At 39.5% G+C, this 22,196-nt stretch overlaps 1 protein-coding gene across 1 annotated transcript; it reads left to right on the top strand.

The window, feature by feature from the left end:
• The first annotated feature begins 3,399 nt into the window (after positions 1–3,399).
• mrasa (muscle RAS oncogene homolog a) lies at positions 3,400–21,992 on the top strand. The gene is made up of 6 exons (XM_074657520.1): positions 3,400–3,564; positions 12,256–12,514; positions 14,103–14,256; positions 14,887–14,986; positions 17,286–17,365; positions 19,360–21,992. Exons 2-6 carry the CDS (start codon positions 12,322–12,324, stop codon positions 19,457–19,459), a joined length of 627 nt encoding a protein of 208 aa, XP_074513621.1. The 5' UTR covers positions 3,400–3,564; positions 12,256–12,321; the 3' UTR covers positions 19,460–21,992.
• The last annotated feature ends 204 nt before the right edge of the window (positions 21,993–22,196 follow it).

Raw genomic sequence — 22,196 nt, forward strand, 5'->3', positions numbered from 1 at the left:
GGGATGTATCCTGCGATGGACTAGAAGAAACCAAAACTGAATTCAAACCAGCTGCATTCTGTGTGATCTTTGCAGGATCTGAGACATGTTGATGTGTCCACGTGTTAAGTCAAGTGGTGAAGGAGTCAAACGTTTTTTAAGGGCAGCGTCCTGCATTTAGAGGTCAAGGAGGCTATTTGCTGGGCATTGATGTGCATTGGATTGTGACTGTGTTTTTTTTTACACATATACATGCATCAATACTGATACACACACACATACACACACACACACACACAGACGTCACTGGTGCTTAATGACCCATGACACTGAAAGTCAATTCCACTTTTCAAGGTGATGAACACAGGTGATGTCCCTTAAGAGAAAATCAAGACTTAAATGTGTACAAATGCTACAAATATTCCTGTGAGAATAAACATGTTGAACACATCATGTGGTCTTGTATCATTGTGTCCATGGACGTTGATCCTCCAGGGCTGCCGTTAGAAAGGCTCACTCTACCTGACGCCAGCAGCATCTGAAGAAAAATGAGAGACACAAAGCAATCAATTCTCAAATTAAGATCCCATCAACTTGTCGTCCAATCCAGTGGAGTGACCTCTCAATGAATGGATAAATCAGTAACCCGGTCGATCAATTCACCACCTCTTGATTGCTTCCTACAAGTCTTCCAAAGCCTAAATCAATATGTCTCTACGTCAAACAGACTCCCCGATGGACACACTGGAAAAACAAATTCATGTGTCATTGCAGACCTGTTCAAAAACATGTATCCTGTTGTGTACTTTTGATTTACTATAAGGTCTTCCATACCTGAAGACTTCTAAAAAAAATAATTAAAGTCTGATAATGCAGTGTCATATGACTTAAATGTACTGGATAGATACATTTTCCAATTGTAGAAAAAATAACTTTTCTTGAGATGTCAACAGGCAACAACAGCTGTCAGCGTGTCAGTGTGCTGACTTGACTATGACTTGCCCCAAACTGCATGTGATTATCATAAAGTGGACATGTCTGTAAAGGGGAAACTCGTGGGTACCCATAGAACCCATTTTCATTCACATATCTTGAGGTCAGAGGTCAAGGGACCCCTTTGAAAATGGCCATGCTAGCTATTCCTGGCCAAAATTTAGCTTAAGTTAGCAGCGTTATTTAGCCTCCATCCCAACAAGCTAGTATGACATGATTGGTACTGATGGATTCCTTAGGTTTTATAGTTTCATATGATACCAGTATCTTCACTCTAGCTTTAAAACTGCTTAAAAATCACAGGTTGTGTTAATGCGTTAAAGAAAGTAGAGGCATTAAAATTAATTTGCGTTAACGTGTTATTATCGTGTTTACTTCGACAGCCCTAATGTATATATATATATATATATATATACTGTATATATATATATATAGAGAGAGCACTTCACTTCCCATCAGTTACTGTAATGTGAGTTATAAAACGCCTAATGTCTGGATTATGTACAGAGGTAACTCTAACCCCCACAACATGCTCCCTCTTCCTCATTTCAATTGAATTATTCACATCTTTCTCTCCCTCCCTCCCTCACATGCACACGCACATGCACGCGCACACGCACACGCACACGCACACGCACACACACACACACACACACACACACATCTCTGACTGTTACTGGTAATGGGCTCCTGCAGTCCTACAGTCTTGCCAGTAATGTAGAAAATGTGTGTGTGCTTTTTTTTTCTGAGCATGTGTGTGCTCTTATTAACTACACTCTGTCAAATCTCTTTAAATAAATAATATATCACATCTCATGAGATATCAGCATTCCTTAGTGTTGGAGTTTGCACCCCGTCCTCTGTGGTTTCGGGCTGATATCCTGATGATCTACTCATCATGCTCGCAAACAACCTCATCATTACCGAGGTTTCTGGGAAGCCGTTCTTTTAAGTAGCTAGTGTGACGGATGAATAAGTCATTCAGAGCAGCCTCTGTTTGAATTTGGTAACGGCAGACCTCGCCTGTCGGAGTTGTACCGCTTCATGACCCCTGATATTTGCATTCAAATTATTTATCGACCCGTTACTGAGTAAGTTATGAGATAAGGAGTGTGATTGCTCAGCAGTGATTTATGATCAGTTTTTAATCTGTAAAACAAAAAATACAGACCTTCTTTATTCCTTCAGCACAGATCTGTTGGTATGCAGTCCGGTACATGCAGATTTACTGCTCAGCAAAATTAAACTGTAGCCTGCAGCATCTGCCCTAATCTATTCTCTATATCACACACACACACACATACACACGCACACACACGCACACACACACACACACACACACACACACACACACACACACACACACACACACACACACACACACACACACACACACACACACACACACACACACACACAGCTCCCTTTTTTACTCTTGATTGATCAGATCCTTATCTGTTTCGTTGACCTCTATCTAAAACGAACTTTGGGTGCAGTATCATATCCTTTTTTTCTTGAGTAAAAAATGGTTGACGACTTTACTTTATATTAAATGATTGCCTTTTATTTGACAAAAACACATGTGAAAACACATGTTTTTATTTTCCACATTTGAAATGTCAGAAAATCTACAAGGGTGCAATGCATTCAACAGAGAAGAAAAAAATGGAGATTTATTATTAGGCAGCAGCACAGTTACATGGTTGCAGACATAAAACAAACATACCAGTTTGAAACGAAGACAAAGAGCAAATAATGATGAAAGAACCACCTAAATAAGTGAATAAATCCAGAAGAGTAAATGACAAATTAATCAGTTTTCAAATGTTTTATAACCTTCACCTGTTGCTGAGTTTGTCAGTATATAAAAACATAAAAAGAGTTGCTTTTGTGCTAATAGCACACTATTATTTGAGAAAAGGTTTTATCAAGTTTTCTCATAATATAGCAAACAGGAGACAAAAACATCTGTAAAGTATGGAAAATCATAACCTAATTTAGGCTATTTCTGATTTAGACATAATGGGTTTTTATCAATTAATTCGAACTATTAGTTGTCCTTAATTCAACTAACATAAAAGAAAATCTCTAATTAATCCATTTAACTCCCCTTTAAATTAGGTACAGATAATTTGACAGGACTATCCCTTTAAAGAAGTCCGCTATATATAAAGGAACAGTCCATTTCACCAAAAAAGGGGGAACCATGTCACTGCTTCGTGAGATTTCTCAATTTTAACACAAAATAAACACCATAAAGGAAAACAAATATGTTACCATTCAATTTCTTTTAAATATAAAACTCATGTTAAACTGAAAAACAATATTTAATGGGTTAATGTGTTCACAAAAAAACGTCGGTCACCCCCCCTTTGGGTCTTTTCTATTTATAGCATCAGCTGTTGCAATACAAAGATGAGCTATTGAACAGTATTGTTGATCGCAGATGTGGGCAGCAGCAGCTCAGGGCGGCGGTGGAGCTGGTGTAAAGAAGAAGAAGAAGCCGAGGAAGAAGAGGGAGATGAGGAGGAATATGTCGTTGTGAGGAGGAAGAGGACGTTTTCTTCTTTTGTGTGTTTCAACTCTAAATCGGTGAGTAGCTTGTGACAGAGGAGGAGGAAGAGGAGGAGGAGGAGGAGGAGGAGGTCGTGAATGCGGAGTAAACAGTCAAATGGAAGTTAGAACGTTCTAATTAAGAGTATCGAACGTTTTGGATACATTTTGCGGAAATTGCTTTTTGAAGAAAGAAATATTGTAGCAACCGAGATCCGGTTATTCATGGGCGGCTACTTTCTGGTTCTCCATACGGCCGCTCACACACATAGACATAAGGGCCCTGCCTCTGTGTGTCAAAAAATGTCCCTCCAAGGGGACGAAAACAAAAACACAGTGTCTTTTATCATATGTCAGACATGATCACCAACGCCAGGACACAGTAGAGGTTGAACAGCTGTGAAGCAGCAGAAATGAGCAGATTTAGACAGAGAGCGAACAGAGATTCTTCATGTCTCAAATCATACAGTACGATGAGATCTAAAACAAAAACACAGTGTCTTTAATCGTATGTCAGACATGATCACTGTGTATTTACCATAGTACACAGTACACAGTAGTAATGAGCAGATGTAGAGAGACAGACAGATTGTTCATGTCTCAAATCATAGGATGAGATCATTCAGAAGCTACTCAGTCTGCAGAAACACACGCACACGTTAATCACTATTAATAGCAAAGTGAAATCACCAGATTTGTCTGGTGGACAGATCCCCCCTTTATCCTTCATCATAACTTCAGGGAAATGTCAATCAATGCTGATGAAGATGATGATGATGATGATGATGATGATGATTATGATGACATTGCTTGTGTAATTGTGACCTTTGACCTGGAGAAAATACCCTTCTGATTGGTATTTGCTGCCAACTCAGGTGAGTCTGTGTGTCACACAGACACACAGACAGGCCCATGTCAGACATGATCACGAAAACCCCCCACTGTGTATTTACCATAGTACACAGTACACAGTAGTAATGAACAGATTTAGAGAGAGAACAGAGAGATTCTTCATGTCTCAAATCATAGGATGAGATCATTCAGAAGCAGTCTGCAGAAACACACTCACACAGACACACGTTAATCTCTATTAATAGCAAAGTGAAATCACCAGATTTGTCTGTCTGTCTGTCTGGTGGACAGATCCCCCCTTTATCTTTCGTCATAACTTCATGGAAATGGCATAATGCTAGCTGCTGCTGCTGATGATGACATTGCTTGTGTAATTGTGACCTTTGACCTGGAGAAAATACCCTTCTGATTGGTAGATGTTGCCCACTCAGGTGTGTCATCTATTACATGTGTATGAAGCCTGGTAATATCAGGCTAGTGATTAAATAATGATTCCTGCATGATTCAAATTGTCATTCCACACATCTGATATTTCAAAGTGTGTCAAAAGATTGGCCTATATAGGGATATAAGAAACTATTCATACACTTGAGTATTGTGATATTATGTTATGTAGAGATCTATCTATCTATCTATCTATCTATCTATCTATCTATCGCCTTGCTTACAGTATCGCAAATTATTGAATCGTAACCCCTGTATCATGATACCTATCGTATCGGCATATTCTTGCCAATACACAGCCCCAATAGTGTAGAAAAGTGGGCTTGTGTCATAAGGTTTTTAATATATGAGCTATGACTGCAAGTAACGATTATTTTAATTGTCGATTAAACTGTTGATTATTTCTCGATTAATCGATTAGTTGTTTGGTCTATAAAAAGGTGAAAAATGTCGATCAGCGTTTCAATAGATTGTTTATGTTTTCATATGGCCTTTCTACTTTCCTGTTGGGCGATATGGTTGAAATATATTTGTGTTTTTAAGGGTATTTTCCAATATCAATATTGATGAAAATTATGGCAAATACAAAATCACATAATCAATGTCCAAAGCAATGAAGTATGTGTCCTATTATGCATTACATAAGACCACACTCTTCTTATGAGTAAAACAAAAACTTCATTAGTTTTCAAAGTGTTATAGAACAATAACATGAGGATCATTTCATCAATTTACTAGAAGCCAATAAACTATAACATTTATATATTTCAACCAGCCATAAGTGGTAGTTTTGAATTATTGCTTGACCATAGTATTGAGACCATTAAGAGCATTTTGTGCTGTGCTGACTAATAGATTTACACTCTAATTTGTGTGATGTTGTTTTTAATTCTTGGCCATGATTGACAAAATGGATTACTGGAAGTTTATGTGGTTGTTTTCATTCAAAGATATCTACTTCATAAATCACACTCACATCCTGTGTCGTGTATCCTGGTTGAAATTCCCAAATGACCAGAAAAAAAATGTAGATTATCAGAATTAATGAATGGAAAGGTCAGAGTAGGAAATGCCCCCAGCAAGTCACAGTACATTAGTGACATATTTGGGTGGCGTGTATGAATGGCAGCCTTATTCACAGAGAATTTCATATGAAAAAAGACATTAGTGTAATTTATGGCTAAATGGGTTCTCAAACAATGCCGTGAGACTGGAGGCAAGTTAGTCATTGGTGATGAGCCACAATCACGTGAATATCTATACATCACTCTGTGTTAGGATGTTTGCACTTTGTTCTCTGGGCCAAATGTTTGCAGGGTCTTAAGATGTGGCCATAAAGTCTGTCGTCATTGTAAGGAAATGTGATGAGGGGGCAGCTGACTTTCTTAGTTTCAGGTGATTATACACTAATGAAAACATAGTTATGAGCACTATATTCCATTTCTGCTAACAGATCCCCCGAAATGTTACACACTGTTCCTTTACGGGCTGTATGCGTAATAATATATTAATATGATTTTTTTACCACATTAATATTGCCAATATTGATGGTGGTAAAGAAACGTTCCGGTCCTTCTTTTATATATGTTTTCATTTCAGCTGTCTTGGTGACAAGAACTAGCAACCTGCTTGAAAACCCAGTTCCTCCAAAAGCTCAGCCAGGGCTTCAGTATTTATATAAAAATATACGTTCTGGTCAACCATGGAGCAATTCATAAAATTATACTATCTATTAAATAGTTTTCATAAGTCAAAAGGTAAAATACAAATCTGATCAGCTCTCAATCCAAGAAAAAACAAAGTAAGGGTGTAGTTTGAATGGAATTTGTCCTTAATAAGTGTTGGACTCGATGAACTGTGTCTTAACACCTCCCTGGAATGATGGATGATTGTTGATATCAAGGCTACAGTACAGGCTGGGGTGTGCACCGCCGTGTTCCTCCTTATTCCTGTTCTGTGAGATGTGTTGCTGCTTTGTTCCCATGTGAAGAGGGAAGTCTCTTTATCCTTTCCCAAGGCAGCAACTGACCGCTTCCCTAGAGGCCAGAGAGGCTTTATGGAGTCACGGTGACGGAAACAAAATATGAAGTCCAAAACACACCAGTTGCTTCTGTTATTTCATATGTAAAACACACGCCTGTAGTGTAATATCGGCTACACTGGTCCTCTAGCTATCACATTGGATGAGGAGAAACTTATTATGTTTCCTAGTTAGCCACAGCTGTAGAGATTGGCTCCTCAGAGGAATAGAGTGCAACAACAAACAAAAAAGCTTCATATAATGATTTACATGCTTACGGTCCTGTCGATATTAAGTCACGATACAATCTTATTGCGATTTTAAACATTTTGCAATATAATAGTAGTATTGCGATAAGACATGTTGCAAATTATTACCTTTTTTTTAACTGCAAATTATGCAGTTTGTCAACATCTGTTTTATCTAATAAGATACAGTTTTCACTCTGTTCATCTCAGAGTTTTCATTCACATATCTTAAGGTCAGAGGTCAAGGGACCCTTTGAAAATGGCCATGCCAGTTTTTCCTCACCAAAATTTAGCGTAACTTTGGAGCGTTATTTAGCGTACTACCCGACAAGCTAACATGACATGGATGGTACCAATCGATTCCTTAGGTTTTGTACACGTAACGCCAGTATCTTCACTCTAGCTTTAACATTGAGCGCACTACAACCTCTAAAAGACAGAATAGTGGCTGTTGGATTGTTAAGAAGTTAATAGTTTTTATAATAAAAGATTGATACTTGACGTTTGTGTATCGATGCTATATTGCCAAGCAAAATATCACGATTCTATGCGTTATCGATTTTCAGAGTGGATGAAAAGCCAGTACCGAGAGGAAAGGATTCAGATTGGTTGGCATTAGTGTGAACACGGCGAGTGTTGTTGTGAACAGTACAGTAAGCATGCAGCCTCGGTTGGCTCTCATGGTTTGTAAAGACATACAGACAGCCACAGACTAACTTTGGTTGGGCACATAATAACATTTCCTCCACCAAGCTTCCACTCCCAAAGGAATTTGGTGTCTGTGGATTATTTTAGTCTCACACAACAGTGAGCGGTGTTCCTGAGGACTGTGCACTCCTCCACCAAGTAGCCTCACAGAGGGAAATGCTGACACACCAACCATACAAGGTTGTGACCTGACTTGGCTTCAGCTCGGCCCCACCGGGCATGGTGTGAGCACCACCACTGGTGGCAGGTACTGTGACGTCACGGTGCTTCCTAAGCTGTTTTTGTTTTTCTGCACAGCACTGAAAATCCATCTAAGGCTGTGTCTTGTGAAATTGTATTGTGGCGTAGACATTTACTCTGTGGCTTTATGACAGCCAGCCAACTAACTGACTGAAGAGGTATTTTAACATCAGGAATTTGGCTTGGAAATTCTTTGCCCAACCTGGCTGGCTGACTGGTCGGCCGGCTGGTTCTGGAAAGGAAGGAAACATCTTCCTTCCCTCCATTGTGCTGGGCAGGAAAGGATGGACTGTAGCCAGCTGACAGCTGTTTCCTGGTGGATGAAGGAGGAATGGGTGCGTGGGTGGGTGGGTGGGAGGGTGGTGTTGTGCTAGTAGTGAGTGAATGTGCTTTTCTGTCTGCTTTTGTTGCTACAGTTTAACTAGCTATCTGAAGGTTTCACAGTAAGATGGAGTAGATTAGTTTTATTTCAAATGTGTTTAGTTTTAAATGTGTATGAACGCTGATGGCTTGATTTACAGTAAATGGTTGTATCAGTGGTGTGCATTTTTTAACCCATTGACTATAACTCGCATATATTAAGCATTACTCCCATCATTACTGTAGATTTACTAATTTACAAGCAGCAATTGTTTTAATCTTAAATCAATAAAGATTAATTTTGCTTAACTTGGGGAAACTTGCTTGAGGTATGTAATTTATTCAACCCGGTTTCATGAGAAGGCGTATAAGTAGTACATTACACAGACATTCCACATATCATGAGGACGCTTTTAGGCTTGTCATTTGTACACCACGCAACGAAACTACCGTAACGTCCGTAGTTAGGTTGAGACAACAAAACCACTTAGTTGGTTTTAGGAAAAACGTCATGGTTGGGCGTAAGCTAAGTAGTTCTACAATACGTACAGAAACAACCTAACATAAGTACGGAAAACTCGTCACAAACGTCACTAAAAAACGTGACAAATGTCAGTAACGTAACTTACAAAACAGAACAACGGTCTCCTAGTTATTATAAGTCCTGTGTTTATTGGAGCCACCCATCTCCCCTCCCATCTGCCTACCATAAGTGGGCTTTTTCGTTTTTTATTCTACGTCACTAGCTCTGAGCGTAGCACATTTACGCAGATGCGTTTACATTTCAGTCAGTACAGACTACATGGCGTACGAATGACATGCAAAAAGGAAGAAAGGTGTTATTGCACGCTAATTGCCTTGCGCATTATCGTGTCATGCATACGCCTTGTTGTGCGAATGGGCTGAATTTATTATTTAGATCTTTTCGTTGTATGTGGATATTTAAAGACACCTGTCTAGTTTTCTTGTATTTTACGTTTCCACTAAAATGCAAAAATGTTTTCCCTGAGGCTTCACACAAGTGTTGAATGCATTTCCTTCCTCAAAAACATTGACAAATCCATTTTTTGAATATTATGAATCATGAATAGTTAAAACATTGCCCAATAACACTACTTTAACTTAGCTTGATTTGATTGAGAATTTGACTAGATTTTGCGTTGCAGTGGCGGTTTGGCACGTCGCGACTGATTTGATCGAGTTGAATAAAGTTAAACCGGTTCCATTCCAGTCTGAGCCAGTGGCAGTTAATAGAAAATCACACAGTGCTTTTTGTTTTAATGATTCAAATCATTTTCATACCCTTGATAAGATTTTTTTAAAACATGTTTGAATTATATGTCTTGAAACAGAGCCGTCAATATCATTTAGAAAAAGGAGAAGGCCAAAAATGGGGTGCGCGGGGTAAAATAGAGGCGTCTATAACACCATAACATTTCTATCAACTTTGTCCTCATTTGCCCTCGCTTCCTCTCCCTCACTCTTCTGTTTCCGATTTTCTCTCACCCTCCTCTCCCTCTCTGTTTCCCTCCCATGTCTCGTTCTTTGGTAAGCTGTGGTGTGAGCTTTTTGCCACAACGGCATAAGATCACACACATATTAAAGCTCCTATGTCATTGCCTTTAGTGATTTGAACCATACAGCATTACTGTAATGTAAGACTCAAAAAGGGCAGAGTCTGAATCATTTACAAATGTTTAAATAGATTTTTTTTTTTTAAACCTCTACTGTACTTCACTTGTGTGGAAAAAAAGACTTGTCTCCTCTGTTAAACCTCTCATATTGTAGCAAGATGAATGTTTATTTTTGTTTTCAAAAAGCCATAATTACAAACTACAGTTATGTGGAAGCCATCATATTCCTCTGCTGGTTCTGTGGTTATACTGGACCACTGAGAGTAGACGTCATTAGACTGGTTCCTGCTACCGGGCCAAACCAGGCTCACCAAGCTTCACCCGCTTTCCCATACTGGGATATCTATGCTGAGAGTGGCTTTGATTAGAGACAATGACGCCGGAACAGTTCAAGTGGTTTTCTATAAGGCCTCTTCATCCAACCTGTTTTATTGTGGCTGTGGCTTCCTTTACTATTCCTCCTTTTATATTTTAAACATGTAAGCTTACAAAAAATTTGACAATGCTTTCCATAAGGCACTAATCTTGATGACAAATGCTGCTGCATTTCCTGTAGCTGCTTCACAATAAAAGCCGTCTGTGTTTGTTTTCCAGTGAGAAACTCTTAATATGAAGCAGCAGCTGCAGGAAATGTTTGCTTTGTATTAGCTTTGCATCTCACAGGTGCCCGATTCATGATAAGTTACTCCTGATACCCCTCGTATTGTGTATGCTGACGTCCACCACACACAGGAACATTTATGATCAAAAAAGCCTTTTAATCAGAGTCAGGTACTCCTTTAGCACTCTGGGTGGACTTTCTGTTGCTACTTGCTGTGTCACAGAGCTCTGCAGGGCTCTGTGGTTTAATTTCTGCCCATTTTGCATAAATACTCAAGTCAATACTCAGTAGTTCCCATAAGATACAGTTCCTGTAAAAGCAGCTAGAAATTGGCTCCAAGACAAAAGGGACTGGAAAAATATCAGCTTCTCTGTAAAAAAAAGTCGATTGTTCTATTTCAACATGTTTTTACTTAAACTTTATCACTCTTCTTCTATATTGTAAACAGTGTTACCAACTATTTTCCATTTAAAGTAGCTAGCACTGGCTCCAAAAGTCGCCACACCAGATGACGTCATATACCCACATTTGCATATTGGTGACGTCATTGTGCATCATTTGCAAAAGGCATAGTGGTTGTGTCGGCTGACTGCCTGCCTGTGCCGCAAGCCGTGGACTGTGATTTCTCTGAGCAGCATGCATGGGAATGAATTACAATCTAATATTTTTCTCTCTTTTTCCTGATGTGGATAAGTTGTCGCTACACGCTTTTTAGAAATAAAGCTGCTAAGAGGGTCTGAAAAGTCGCTAAATCTAGGGACAAAGTTGCCAAGTTGGCGACACAGATTGTAAAGCCATGTCATTCAGCTTGCTGTCTCTCTAAATGACTGTTACCCAGCTATGAATATATGTGTTTTAGGTGAGCTTAAAGGCTGCTGAACTCTCTCTATTTTTGGCTGGACTGCAGAGGGCCAACCCTACAAACGCAAAAGCCTGTCACTGAGTGAGTGACTGAGTGAGTGATGAAGTTTCAAGATTGGTCGGCCTGGTGTTGGAGTTTCCTCATTGGCTGTTGCTCTTTCAAAATGAAAAGGCGGGGAACAGTCCTTTATGCAAATGAGCCCGTCCAGCGCGACGAGTCCAGCTCACGAAACTTGGATCAAGCTGTGAAACTGGGTGATCTAGTTCTAAAATGAAATGAGATTCAGTAGTGGCAAAGCCTATTTTGCTCTTAAAATGTTTTCAGAAGTAGAGTTTGGTGGATTGTTTAGACGGAATAACAGAAGCAGAAAACCAGGGACCAATCCGGTGTATTCAACGATTATGTACGCCACGCTTGAACCGCCAGTTGAGTGGAGCAGCGCATGGATTTAACATTATAGACATGAACACTGAGTATTTCTATAATAATTTAGCCACAAATTCACAAACTGACCATACACGGTCCAGACATACAGTATACTCGGTTTAGATTGAGTCTTGTTGTTCAGTTTTTTCCCCATCTTTCTGCTTTGATCCACAACTCGTAGCTGTGGTCTCCATGGTGATGAAAAAGAAGCTGCAACAAAAAAAACCTTAACACCTCCCTCTCTTGTTCTCTCTCCCTCTGTCTGTTGTTCCCTCCCCTCTCTATTGTCAATCCCTTGTTCCCTCTCTCTCTCTGTCCTGGTCCTCCATTTTCAGCCAGGTGTGTCTCCTCAGCCACCTACTAGCCTACTTCTCACCTTTACCACCACTATCGAGGTAGCCATGGCGACCAGCGCCCTGCCAAGTGACAACCTGCCAACGTACAAGCTGGTGGTGGTGGGGGATGGCGGTGTTGGGAAGAGCGCCCTCACCATCCAGTTTTTCCAGAAGATCTTTGTGCCGGACTATGATCCCACAATAGAGGACTCGTACCTGAAACACACAGAGATAGACGGACAGTGGGCCATACTGGATGGTGAGTAGAAATGTGCATGTGAAATCTCTCTCTTTTCTTTTGGTTTCAATTAAACATGCATCATTGACCCATGAGTGAACACTTGTATTTGCTCTTAAACATGTTTTAACTACATTCCAGTGGTCGCCGTTTCCTCCAATGAGCTAACTGTTCAACAATTCCCTGGAAGAATTAATGACATTTAGAAAAAGGCTGCTGTGGTTGTTGCATGTGAGAGAAATGATGCATCATTCCATGTTTTTTATCCTTCCATCAATAAAGTATTCAATTTATGTTGGAAACATATAAAGCTCTGAAAAGAATCAGAAAACCACTTTAAAAAGAAATACAGTTTGTGGGAGTGCATTTTGTGTTAACTATTGACAGCTACTGACCTCTGCTAAGGCCTGAAAATTGTCCTGACACAGTTGTTATGTAAGGGTGATTGGGTCACCAGGTTAACAAAATCTACAAGTGTGTAGGTGGAGGAAACAAGCTCTTATTCTCAACATGTACCTGCAGAAAACTGAAACAGGTCACAATAACAGAATTGCACAATCTCATTGTTCAATGATTACTGCAAACTGGGTCAGTTTATATCCGTTGGGGTATAAACGGAACAATGCTTTTGGTTAGGACGGGTTCACCAGTTAATATTTTGAATAACTGACTTTTTATGGCAGCTTTGAAAGGTCTAAACATGCTTGATTAATTAAGAAATAAAATAAAAATATACGGTAGTCTGTATATATAGTAGGAAATGTAGTCAAAATCATATACATACTTACTCTGACAAGATATAAAGCAGAGGTAGACCAGACGTTTTACAAACTATCATTATTGGCGGAACTGGGCTTAGATAGTGGCCGATGGTTGCACAGCCGCCACCAGTCACGCGGCGACGTACATCACCGTTTTGCTTGGAGGCTCCATACACAAAGTCAAGGTAGAGGGGGAGAAAAAAAGTTTCTCTTGAATATATAACGCAACACTATCAGCTCTTTGTTCCAGATACAAACCAGGCAGACAGGGAGGAAAAGAAATCATGCACTGTTACTTTAATGTGCCTACTGTACCAATTTGCTGTTCTCTTTTCCAAATAATCCAGCCACGTAACTATTAATGTTATGAAATAAAATTGGACACTAGGATCCTTCTAGTGCACGAACATCAATGGTTTGCAAGAGTGGCATTTAACAATGTGCAAGATGCACGACAGAGGTAATCCTGGCCAGACATACTGTAAGCCACAGTACAGCGCAACGCCCACTGCAAATAAATAGAAAATCCTCCAATGATGTAATCCACCAAATCACACTTCAGGATATTCTCTTTTGACAAAAAACAGATTTATTAAAAATAGCGTATGCAAAAGTAGCCGACGAGGCTGCTGCAGAAGTAAAGAAGATATCAGCTTATTAATCGTCTATCAGCTTTTTCCTGCTCCAAACTATCGTTATTATATCAGCCTTTAAAAATCCGCTATCAGTCGACCTCTTATATAAAGTACCGTATGCTCAAAGCCTGTGTCAAATACGTCCATCATCTGGGTGTGTTTTGATTGAAGAAGTCAGTAAAGTAACCCATTTGTGTCTGTCCATCTTGTCAGTGCTGGACACAGCCGGTCAGGAGGAGTTCAGTGCGATGAGGGAGCAGTACATGAGGACAGGAGACGGCTTCCTCATCGTCTTCTCTGTGACAGACAAGGCCAGCTTCGAACATGTCGACCGGTTCCATCAACTCATACTACGGGTCAAAGACAGGTAGGTGGCAATGACTGCAAAACTCATGACTCTTAAATAATGTCATGTTATGATTTTAATGCAAACCACTCATTTACACTGAAAATCAAATCACAGAATGCCATATATTTGAAGGGCAAACTTTTCCCGCCTCAGTCAGGGCAGTTTCAGTTTTGCTGACTCAGCAGACACGGTTCAGTCGGCGCTAACGGGTAGCGTCGTCATATGTCTCAGGATCAGAAAGGTTAAGGATCTCGTCCTGGCTTCGCTTTTCCTCAAGCTGCAGACGAGTTGGACAGAACGCCAGATCTGTTTCCAAAATTATAATCAGTCGTGTTGCGAGAGAAGAGATGCATCTGTTCTCCGACAGCGACTGACAGCAGCCAATAAAACTGAGGTTGAGAGATGGAACAAAAATAGAAACTGGAAGTGAGCAAGTTGCTGTGTGTCCATATTTAGTGGTGCTCTACCGTCGCTCATTTCTCTACTTCTTGAGTGTTGCAGAAATCTGACACCTCTCACACAATTTGTGAAGCATGTGATCTTTCAGTCTGTAGACCACGAGACACTTTTAAACACACGGCAAGTGGTTTGGAAAATGCATTATTCAGCTATGCCTGAGATTGTGTGTGTGTGTCCTTTTCTGCTCAGGGATGCCTTCCCCATGGTGTTGGTGGCCAACAAAGTGGACTTGGTCCATCTGAGAAAGATCACCGCCGACCAGGGCCAAGAGATGGCGGCAAAACATAATGTAAGTAATGGACCTCATTGAGGGCATTTAGCATTAAACTGATATCATATCTTTAACCTAAACAGAGTTTTTACATGTGCCTGGAAGTATTTCTGAAGCAACAGTGAGAGGACAGATCACAGAGGTGTGTCCTTGTATCTGAAATAATTCAACCCAAAATCAGAATAAAAGTCAAACTGTAATAATCATCAAGAAAAAGAACACCTTGGTGATACCGACTCAGAGTATGACGTCAAAATCAACATAAATCCAGGTTAATGACCAACAGCTCTATTGGCATTTAAAATGAACAACGACAGTGGAAGTTACAAGCTGTCTTCTCAACTTTGCTGCCACAAAACCCTCACTTGGCTTATGTCAGAGTTTTGCAAAAGCTCTGTGTATCCGGCTAGCACCAGGGTTATTATAGAAAACTAAAGCGAAAATAAGCAGTGAAAAATATTGTTCGTAAACTGAAACTAAATAAAAAACTAAATCCTTTAAGAAAAACTAAAACTACACTGAAATGATATTGTCTGGGTAAAAACTAATAAAAGTAAAATAAAAATGAACGTAAATTCATTTCAGTTTTAGTTTTTTAGCAATAATATATTACTACTGGAAAAAAAGGAGACATGAATTTCAAACCAGGTGACATTGAACCGCAGAAATTTAACAAACTTGAACATCCAGGAGTTGCTTCACATCGGACAGTAGCGCAAAGATTAAACGTTAAACATTATGGCCGTTCCTACACAGTTGTCCAACCATGCATTTTGTATGTATATGCCAGTGGCGGCCGGTGGATTTTTTTTTGGGTAGGGCCAATCAATTTCAACAAACATCCTAGTACGATTCAATGCAAAAAAAGGTATCAAAAACGCATTACTACTTTGCAGTTACATTTTTATCATTTATTCCAACACTGACATAAGGACATCTTATTCATACAATTCAGTATGTTAATACAACATACGACAGATCATTTATAAAGGAAATGGGCTGTGAGAGAAGAGAAGTGGAGAGAAGCGAGAGACGAGAAGACAAGATCACGCGAGAACTGACATGAGCCCTGACGAGAACAGAGAGAGACACACGTGAACGTGCGCGCGCACACCATGGGCCAAATCAGTTTGGCCCTCCCGGAAGTCTTTTTTACGGCGCTGATTGGATGAATTGTATGTCATTCATGCTTGTAATTATATATCTTTAATCAGTGATTGGCTGTACTGCTTATTAGACCCGCCTTCCTTGGGCCAAATCCATTTGGCCCCAGAAAGTGCACGTGCAGCAGAGCAGCTGAGAGGTGCACTAGCAGAGAGTTCAAGGAGGAAAGCAGATATTTGGCGCAGTTATCCTATTTTACAAATATTACGGGTATATTCCATAGGTCAAAAACACACATATTGACAATTTTTAGAATTTTTAGAATTTTTATAATTAATAATTTTATAATTTTTTTTTTTTTTTTTGGTGGCTCAAGGTGGGTGGGGCCAGGCCCCGTGGCCCTCTATTGGCCGGCCGCCACTGGTATATGCTACTACATACTTCTGAGATATTGTAGCTGGCTCTAACTGAAACAAACTAAAACCACTGTAAACTAACACTAAATATATAAAAACTGAAACTAAACTAAAACTAGCAAACACACTCTGACAAACTAACTAAAACCAAACAAAAAGTTTATTGAAAAGTCAAAACTGAAAGAAAATAAAAACTAATCGAGTGTCAGTGAACGCAGCATGACCATTGAAACAGGCAGAAGCAGGCGAACATGACTGTGCTTATTGTAAAGGATCACTTCCATACAGAGCACACCAGTTTTACTGATCTGAGACAACTTTAACTTTCTCCCTGAGGTGTTTTGGTCCAGACAGATTCAGAGAAAATGACCGCTGATGATGACACTGTGACATCTTGGGGACTTTTTATTTCACACTTTTTTTCTTTTCCATTTTGGATTCAAGGGCCCCTTTTTTAATTTTTCAGTTTTTAACTGATCATATAAGTACAACACTTGGGGCTGTTTCCACACCGACACAGTTGATTAATCACTGTCATTTCAATGACTGCATCTGTCTCAGTCTTTGTCTGTGGTGAGACTGAATTAATGATTGTGGCCAATTATGTTTAATTGGTGTTCAGGTTCTGTCTTCATGTGACTTTCTACCAGCTCCAGGTCATCATGTAACTTTTAATTGTGACCCTTATTGTTTCTTAACCACGTAGCATTTACGTTATTATTCAACCAAATTGGTTATTTCATATTTCAGTAAACAGCTAATACCACTCTTAATAGCATTTCTGCTTGTTTCTTCAGATAACTTATATTGAAACCAGTGCCAAGGATCCTCCGATGAATGTGGACAAAGCCTTTCATGAGCTGGTTCGGGTTATAAGGTAACTCCATGTTCACTTCTTCTTTAGTCTCTTATTTTACTCTCTTATCTAGTTGAAGGCTGTGACATCTTTGCATAGAAAATAATGTTATAAAGACAGTAGGGGCGGGAATATTCAGAGGCCCCACAATACAATATTATCACGATACTTAAGTCATGATACGTTCTATATGTTGAGTATTGCGATACAATACATTGTGATTTATAACCTTTTTTCAACTGCAAATTATGCAGTTTGTCAACATCTGTTTTATCTAATAAGACACAGTTTTCACTCAGAGTTTTCATTCTCATATCTTGAGGTCAGAGGTCAAGGGACCCCTTTGAAAATGGCCATGCCAGTTTTTCCTCGCCAAAATGTAATATAAATTTGGAGCGTTATTAAGCGTTCTTCAAGCTAACATAATACCCATGGATTCCTCAGGTTTTCTATTTTCATATGATACCAGTGTCCAGCTTTAAGACTGAGCTCTCTACAACCTCTGAAAGACAGAGTAACGGCCGGAGGTTAATAGTTTATAATCTCCTATAAAACAGATCTACTTGCAGCAACAGCTGCTAAACTGCTCGAGGACGGTAGTGATTGGCCCTTAAGACTTACAACCTAAAATAAATTTACATCTAATAAAATTGTCTCAACTCAAAGTGAGTAGAGTATTTCACTTCTTTAGATCTTGGTGGCACAGAGAGAGTGTTAATGCTGATATGTGAGGGCAGTGAAAGTGTTTTTAGGAAGAGTGGAAAAGCAAAGAAAAAACCCCCCAGAGCTATTTCCTGTCTTGACACACATGTAATTTCAGAAGAATTTTATTTGCGTCCATGTTTCGAATGTGGTCATATCCTGTGTTAAGGCCTTCTCTTGTTGCAAGAACCAATAAGGAACAAGTAGAATAAACTCAGCTTCCCAAATATACAAGAAATGAAATAAAAATGAAATAATCCAGATTAGGAAGAGTTGTCGTTGTCCACATGTCAGGTCTGTAAGTGACTCATGAGGAAACTTCTCTGTTTTGGTACATTATGGAAAAAGAGAGAAGAGAGTCTATGATGTCTATGATGAATCAACATTGCCCTCTTGTGGTCAGACTGTAGAAAGCCGGTCATCCAGGAGGAGGATAAAGACATAATGGTTGACTCATGCATCAGCAGTTCAGGCAGAAAGTAGCCTTCCTCTTTGTACTTGTGCACGTTGCCATAGGCTGCCTGGAAAACTCACCTATAAATGTTTAATGTGAAACACATGCTGATGACTGGCTTTAAGCTTAGTATGACTCACATAGGATTTTGATCCTGAGTTGAAAGGACATTTAGGTCTAAAAAGGTCTAACATTGTCTTAAATATGATTTTATGGGTCTTAAAATCAAAGCTCTACTTTTGTGTTAACTGCAAATAATCAAGAGGATCGTCAGAATTTATTAATTTTGTTTTTGTATTGTGTTTAATACGTGGTTGAAGCCAGAGGGGAGCCCATACTCTATGAAGCCTGATGCTGCCTTTGTATGAAGACGTTAGGAATATTAGGAATCATACATAAAATGTTGAAAACATTAAGTCGCTATGAATTTGTGTACTTAAAGTAATTCTAGGACTTATTTTCATTCATACAAATTTTCCTTTATAGTTTTGTCAGTATGAAAATAAAATAAAAACATTGTATGTGGTCTTGAAAAGTTCTTGAAAAGTTTTAAATGTTACTTGTTGAAACCTGCAGATGGTTAAGATTATTTTATTACACGGCTTTGTTGAATACTCGATTCTGATTGGTGAATAATGGCGTTCTATGGTCTGTTATTTCTTTATAGCAGACCGTTGCTATGGATAACAGACTGTTGCTATGGGCACAGTTCTGATATCTGACTCTGGCGGACCGTTTTTAAGCAAAATTATTGATTTCTTCAGTAAGTAGCCGTGTAATAAGCAGGATAATGTACAGCTAGCGGGTCATTGTTGTGAAATAAACCACCTTGTAAAACCGTTTCTCGTATGTTTTTCAGACAACAGGTGCCAGAGCGAAACCAGAAGAAGAAAAAGAAGATGAAATGGAGAGCAGAACGTTCAGCGGGTTCCCACAGGTTCCACTGCGCCATATTGTGACCTCCCTCATCCTGTTTATCATTCATAACATACACAAACACAACACACGCGCACCCACATTACCTTTGGATGTCAGGGAACTCCCCAGCAGTGGTTAACTACTGGAGCACAAAAGGGTCGATGAAAGGCTGAAAAAGTGAATCTGAAATGTTGGACTGATGTCCCCTCACCCTTCACAAGGCCTTGGGATGAGCGCTGTGCCCTCTCTCCTCGATTTCAAACATCTATAGAGTCCTCCCATCTTTATTCAACACAGAACTACGCTGTCACCGAACTGTTTATCAATCAAGTGTAATTTAATTTCAAATGTGTCACCAGATGACAGACTCTGGGGGGGAAAAAGCCAGAGATCATCTTGATATTGGAACTTCTGGAGACAGGGAGTAAAAGGGAGCACTCGGCTCAAAACGGCGCCCCGTTTTTCACGGAGCAACTCCCAACAACCTGCTGGTCGTCACCTTTCTACCCTCACACTCCTACAATTTGTGGAAGAAAAGCATCTGTGTGATCTTTCGATATGTCGTCTGTGTTCTCTCTTTGTGGAGCGGACACCATAAGGGCGTGGTGGATGAATAAGAGAGCGGTGATTTGTGGTGGTGAAAATAGAAGTTGCGTGGCGTCGTCGGTGGATGAGTGAGCCGTGAGTGTAGCGTGAACTTCGTGGTCATGTGACGCTCCGGTTTTGAGATGTCAGTTCAGGGAGGATGGAAGATGGACGTGTCGTGGCAGGCGAGAGAAACGTGATGCGGAGAAAATGTGTCATATCGGTCGACAGGTTAGCGGGATATGGTCATATCAGCGTGTTGAATAAGTGTTTGAATATAGTAATTGTAAAGGAGTATGTGGTTCATGTAAAAATAACAGGGTTTATAGAGAGGCCCGCCCTTTCACGGTGGACTACCATGGGATGTTATTTAGGAAAAAATATGAACAGTAGTCAACGGCGAGAGACAAATGTTTTTTTGATCCTGTTTGAATTGCACCATGAATTGATGTTTGTCAATTTAAAACATCATTTTGCAAGTCAAGAAAGTCACAGTTTGTTGTGAAACTGATGAAGAAACAGACTGTGAAAATACGTAATTAGAAAGACGACACACCCAAAAGTTTGTAAGTGACGTCTCCCTCGCAGAAGCTACGATTATTGTGTGTTTCATACTGGAATGAACTCACAGCAGCATCTTGCTCGTTCTTTCTCTTCCTGGCTGATAGAAAGACCAGGAGTCGCTGGATAAAACACATCAGGGAAGATAACTTTACATTTGTGCGTGGAACATAGCTTAGACGAGAGATGTAGTTCACTTAGCGGTTTCACACAAAACTAAATGATACTACGACAAACTGCGACTTTCTTGACTTGCAAAATTATCTACGTCACTTACAAACTTTTGGATGCGTAGTCTTAGTATTTTCACAGTCTGATACTTCAACAGTTTTACGATAAACTTGGACTTTCTTGACTTGCAAAATTATGTTTTAAATCGACAAACGTCATATGTGTGATTCATGGTGCAATTCAAACAGGATCAAAAAAATATTTGTTTCTCGCTGTTCATTTTTTCCCCCAAAATAAGGTCCCATGGGATCCACCGAAAGGGGCGGGACTTCGCCTCTCTATACCAACACTGATGTGTCACCGGCCATGTTTACAGACACTCTTATAAATGTATTATTTTCCCATCGTAACGACACATCAGAGCCCCTTTACATCAAGTGTTTGTTTAAGTTGCCTCTTCAGTCGATGGCGTGATGAGTGCAGTCTTCATCAGTACTGTATGGACAATAGCCCTGATTTTTTTTTTGTCTTTGTAGTCTTAACAGATCGTCTTCAAAACAAGTTACTTTCCATGTTTTTGTATCAAAAAAATATCGAAAATTACAATTATATTTGTGATATATATATATAAATATATAAAATAAATCTAATTATAGGTGGCAATGTAAACAAATTCAATGCTGTTTTACAAAAGATCTGTAGGAAAATTCTTAATGAAATAGAATAGATAAGGGATAACGAGAGCTTTCAGATCTGAAGCCGGCTGGAGAAGCTGATTTGCACTGGCCACTAACCAAAATAATGTGATGTCACTTTATTTCAATCTATAGGGGCTTTTCAGACCGCACCGCTGAATTCAGGACAATGAATCATGCTCAGTAAAGGAGTTACATACTGTAGCCCTGGGAATACGTCAGAGTTACCAGGCGGCGCGATGCTCCTGGGGCTTAAAGCCATGTTAACCTTTTAGTTAGTAAGATAACCACACACTCGAAGCAACAAGACATTCAGTATATTCGTGTCTGTCGTCGTGAGGTGGATAGGAATGTACAATTTAATAACCTATGAAATGGCTTGTACTGTTAACGCACTAAAGTTTCGGTGGACAACTTTTTTTGTCTGGATGAATGCCGTCTCTTGAAGGAAATACATTTTTGCACTTTTAATACAATTTCTGACTTTCCTATTGGCATGTTGTTTTCTGTTCAAACCTGTAAGTGAAATGAAAGGCACGGTTAAAAAAAAGAAAAAAGAAAACGATTTGAATGTAAAAATCGAAATGACAAAAACAAGCAAAATAGGCAATGAGTGTTGTAGCGCTGTGTGCCTGTGTGTGCCTGTTGCCTTGGCGATGATTGAGATTAAATAAATTTGAATTTAATCATCGGAAAGGTGTTGATAGAAAAGTTCCATGTTACTCTCAGTTATTGAACGGCATACAAATTCACCTCAGCAAAAGAA

This window comes from Sebastes fasciatus, chromosome 14 (genome assembly GCF_043250625.1).
Source record: "Sebastes fasciatus isolate fSebFas1 chromosome 14, fSebFas1.pri, whole genome shotgun sequence".
NCBI classification, from domain to species: domain Eukaryota; kingdom Metazoa; phylum Chordata; class Actinopteri; order Perciformes; family Sebastidae; genus Sebastes; species Sebastes fasciatus.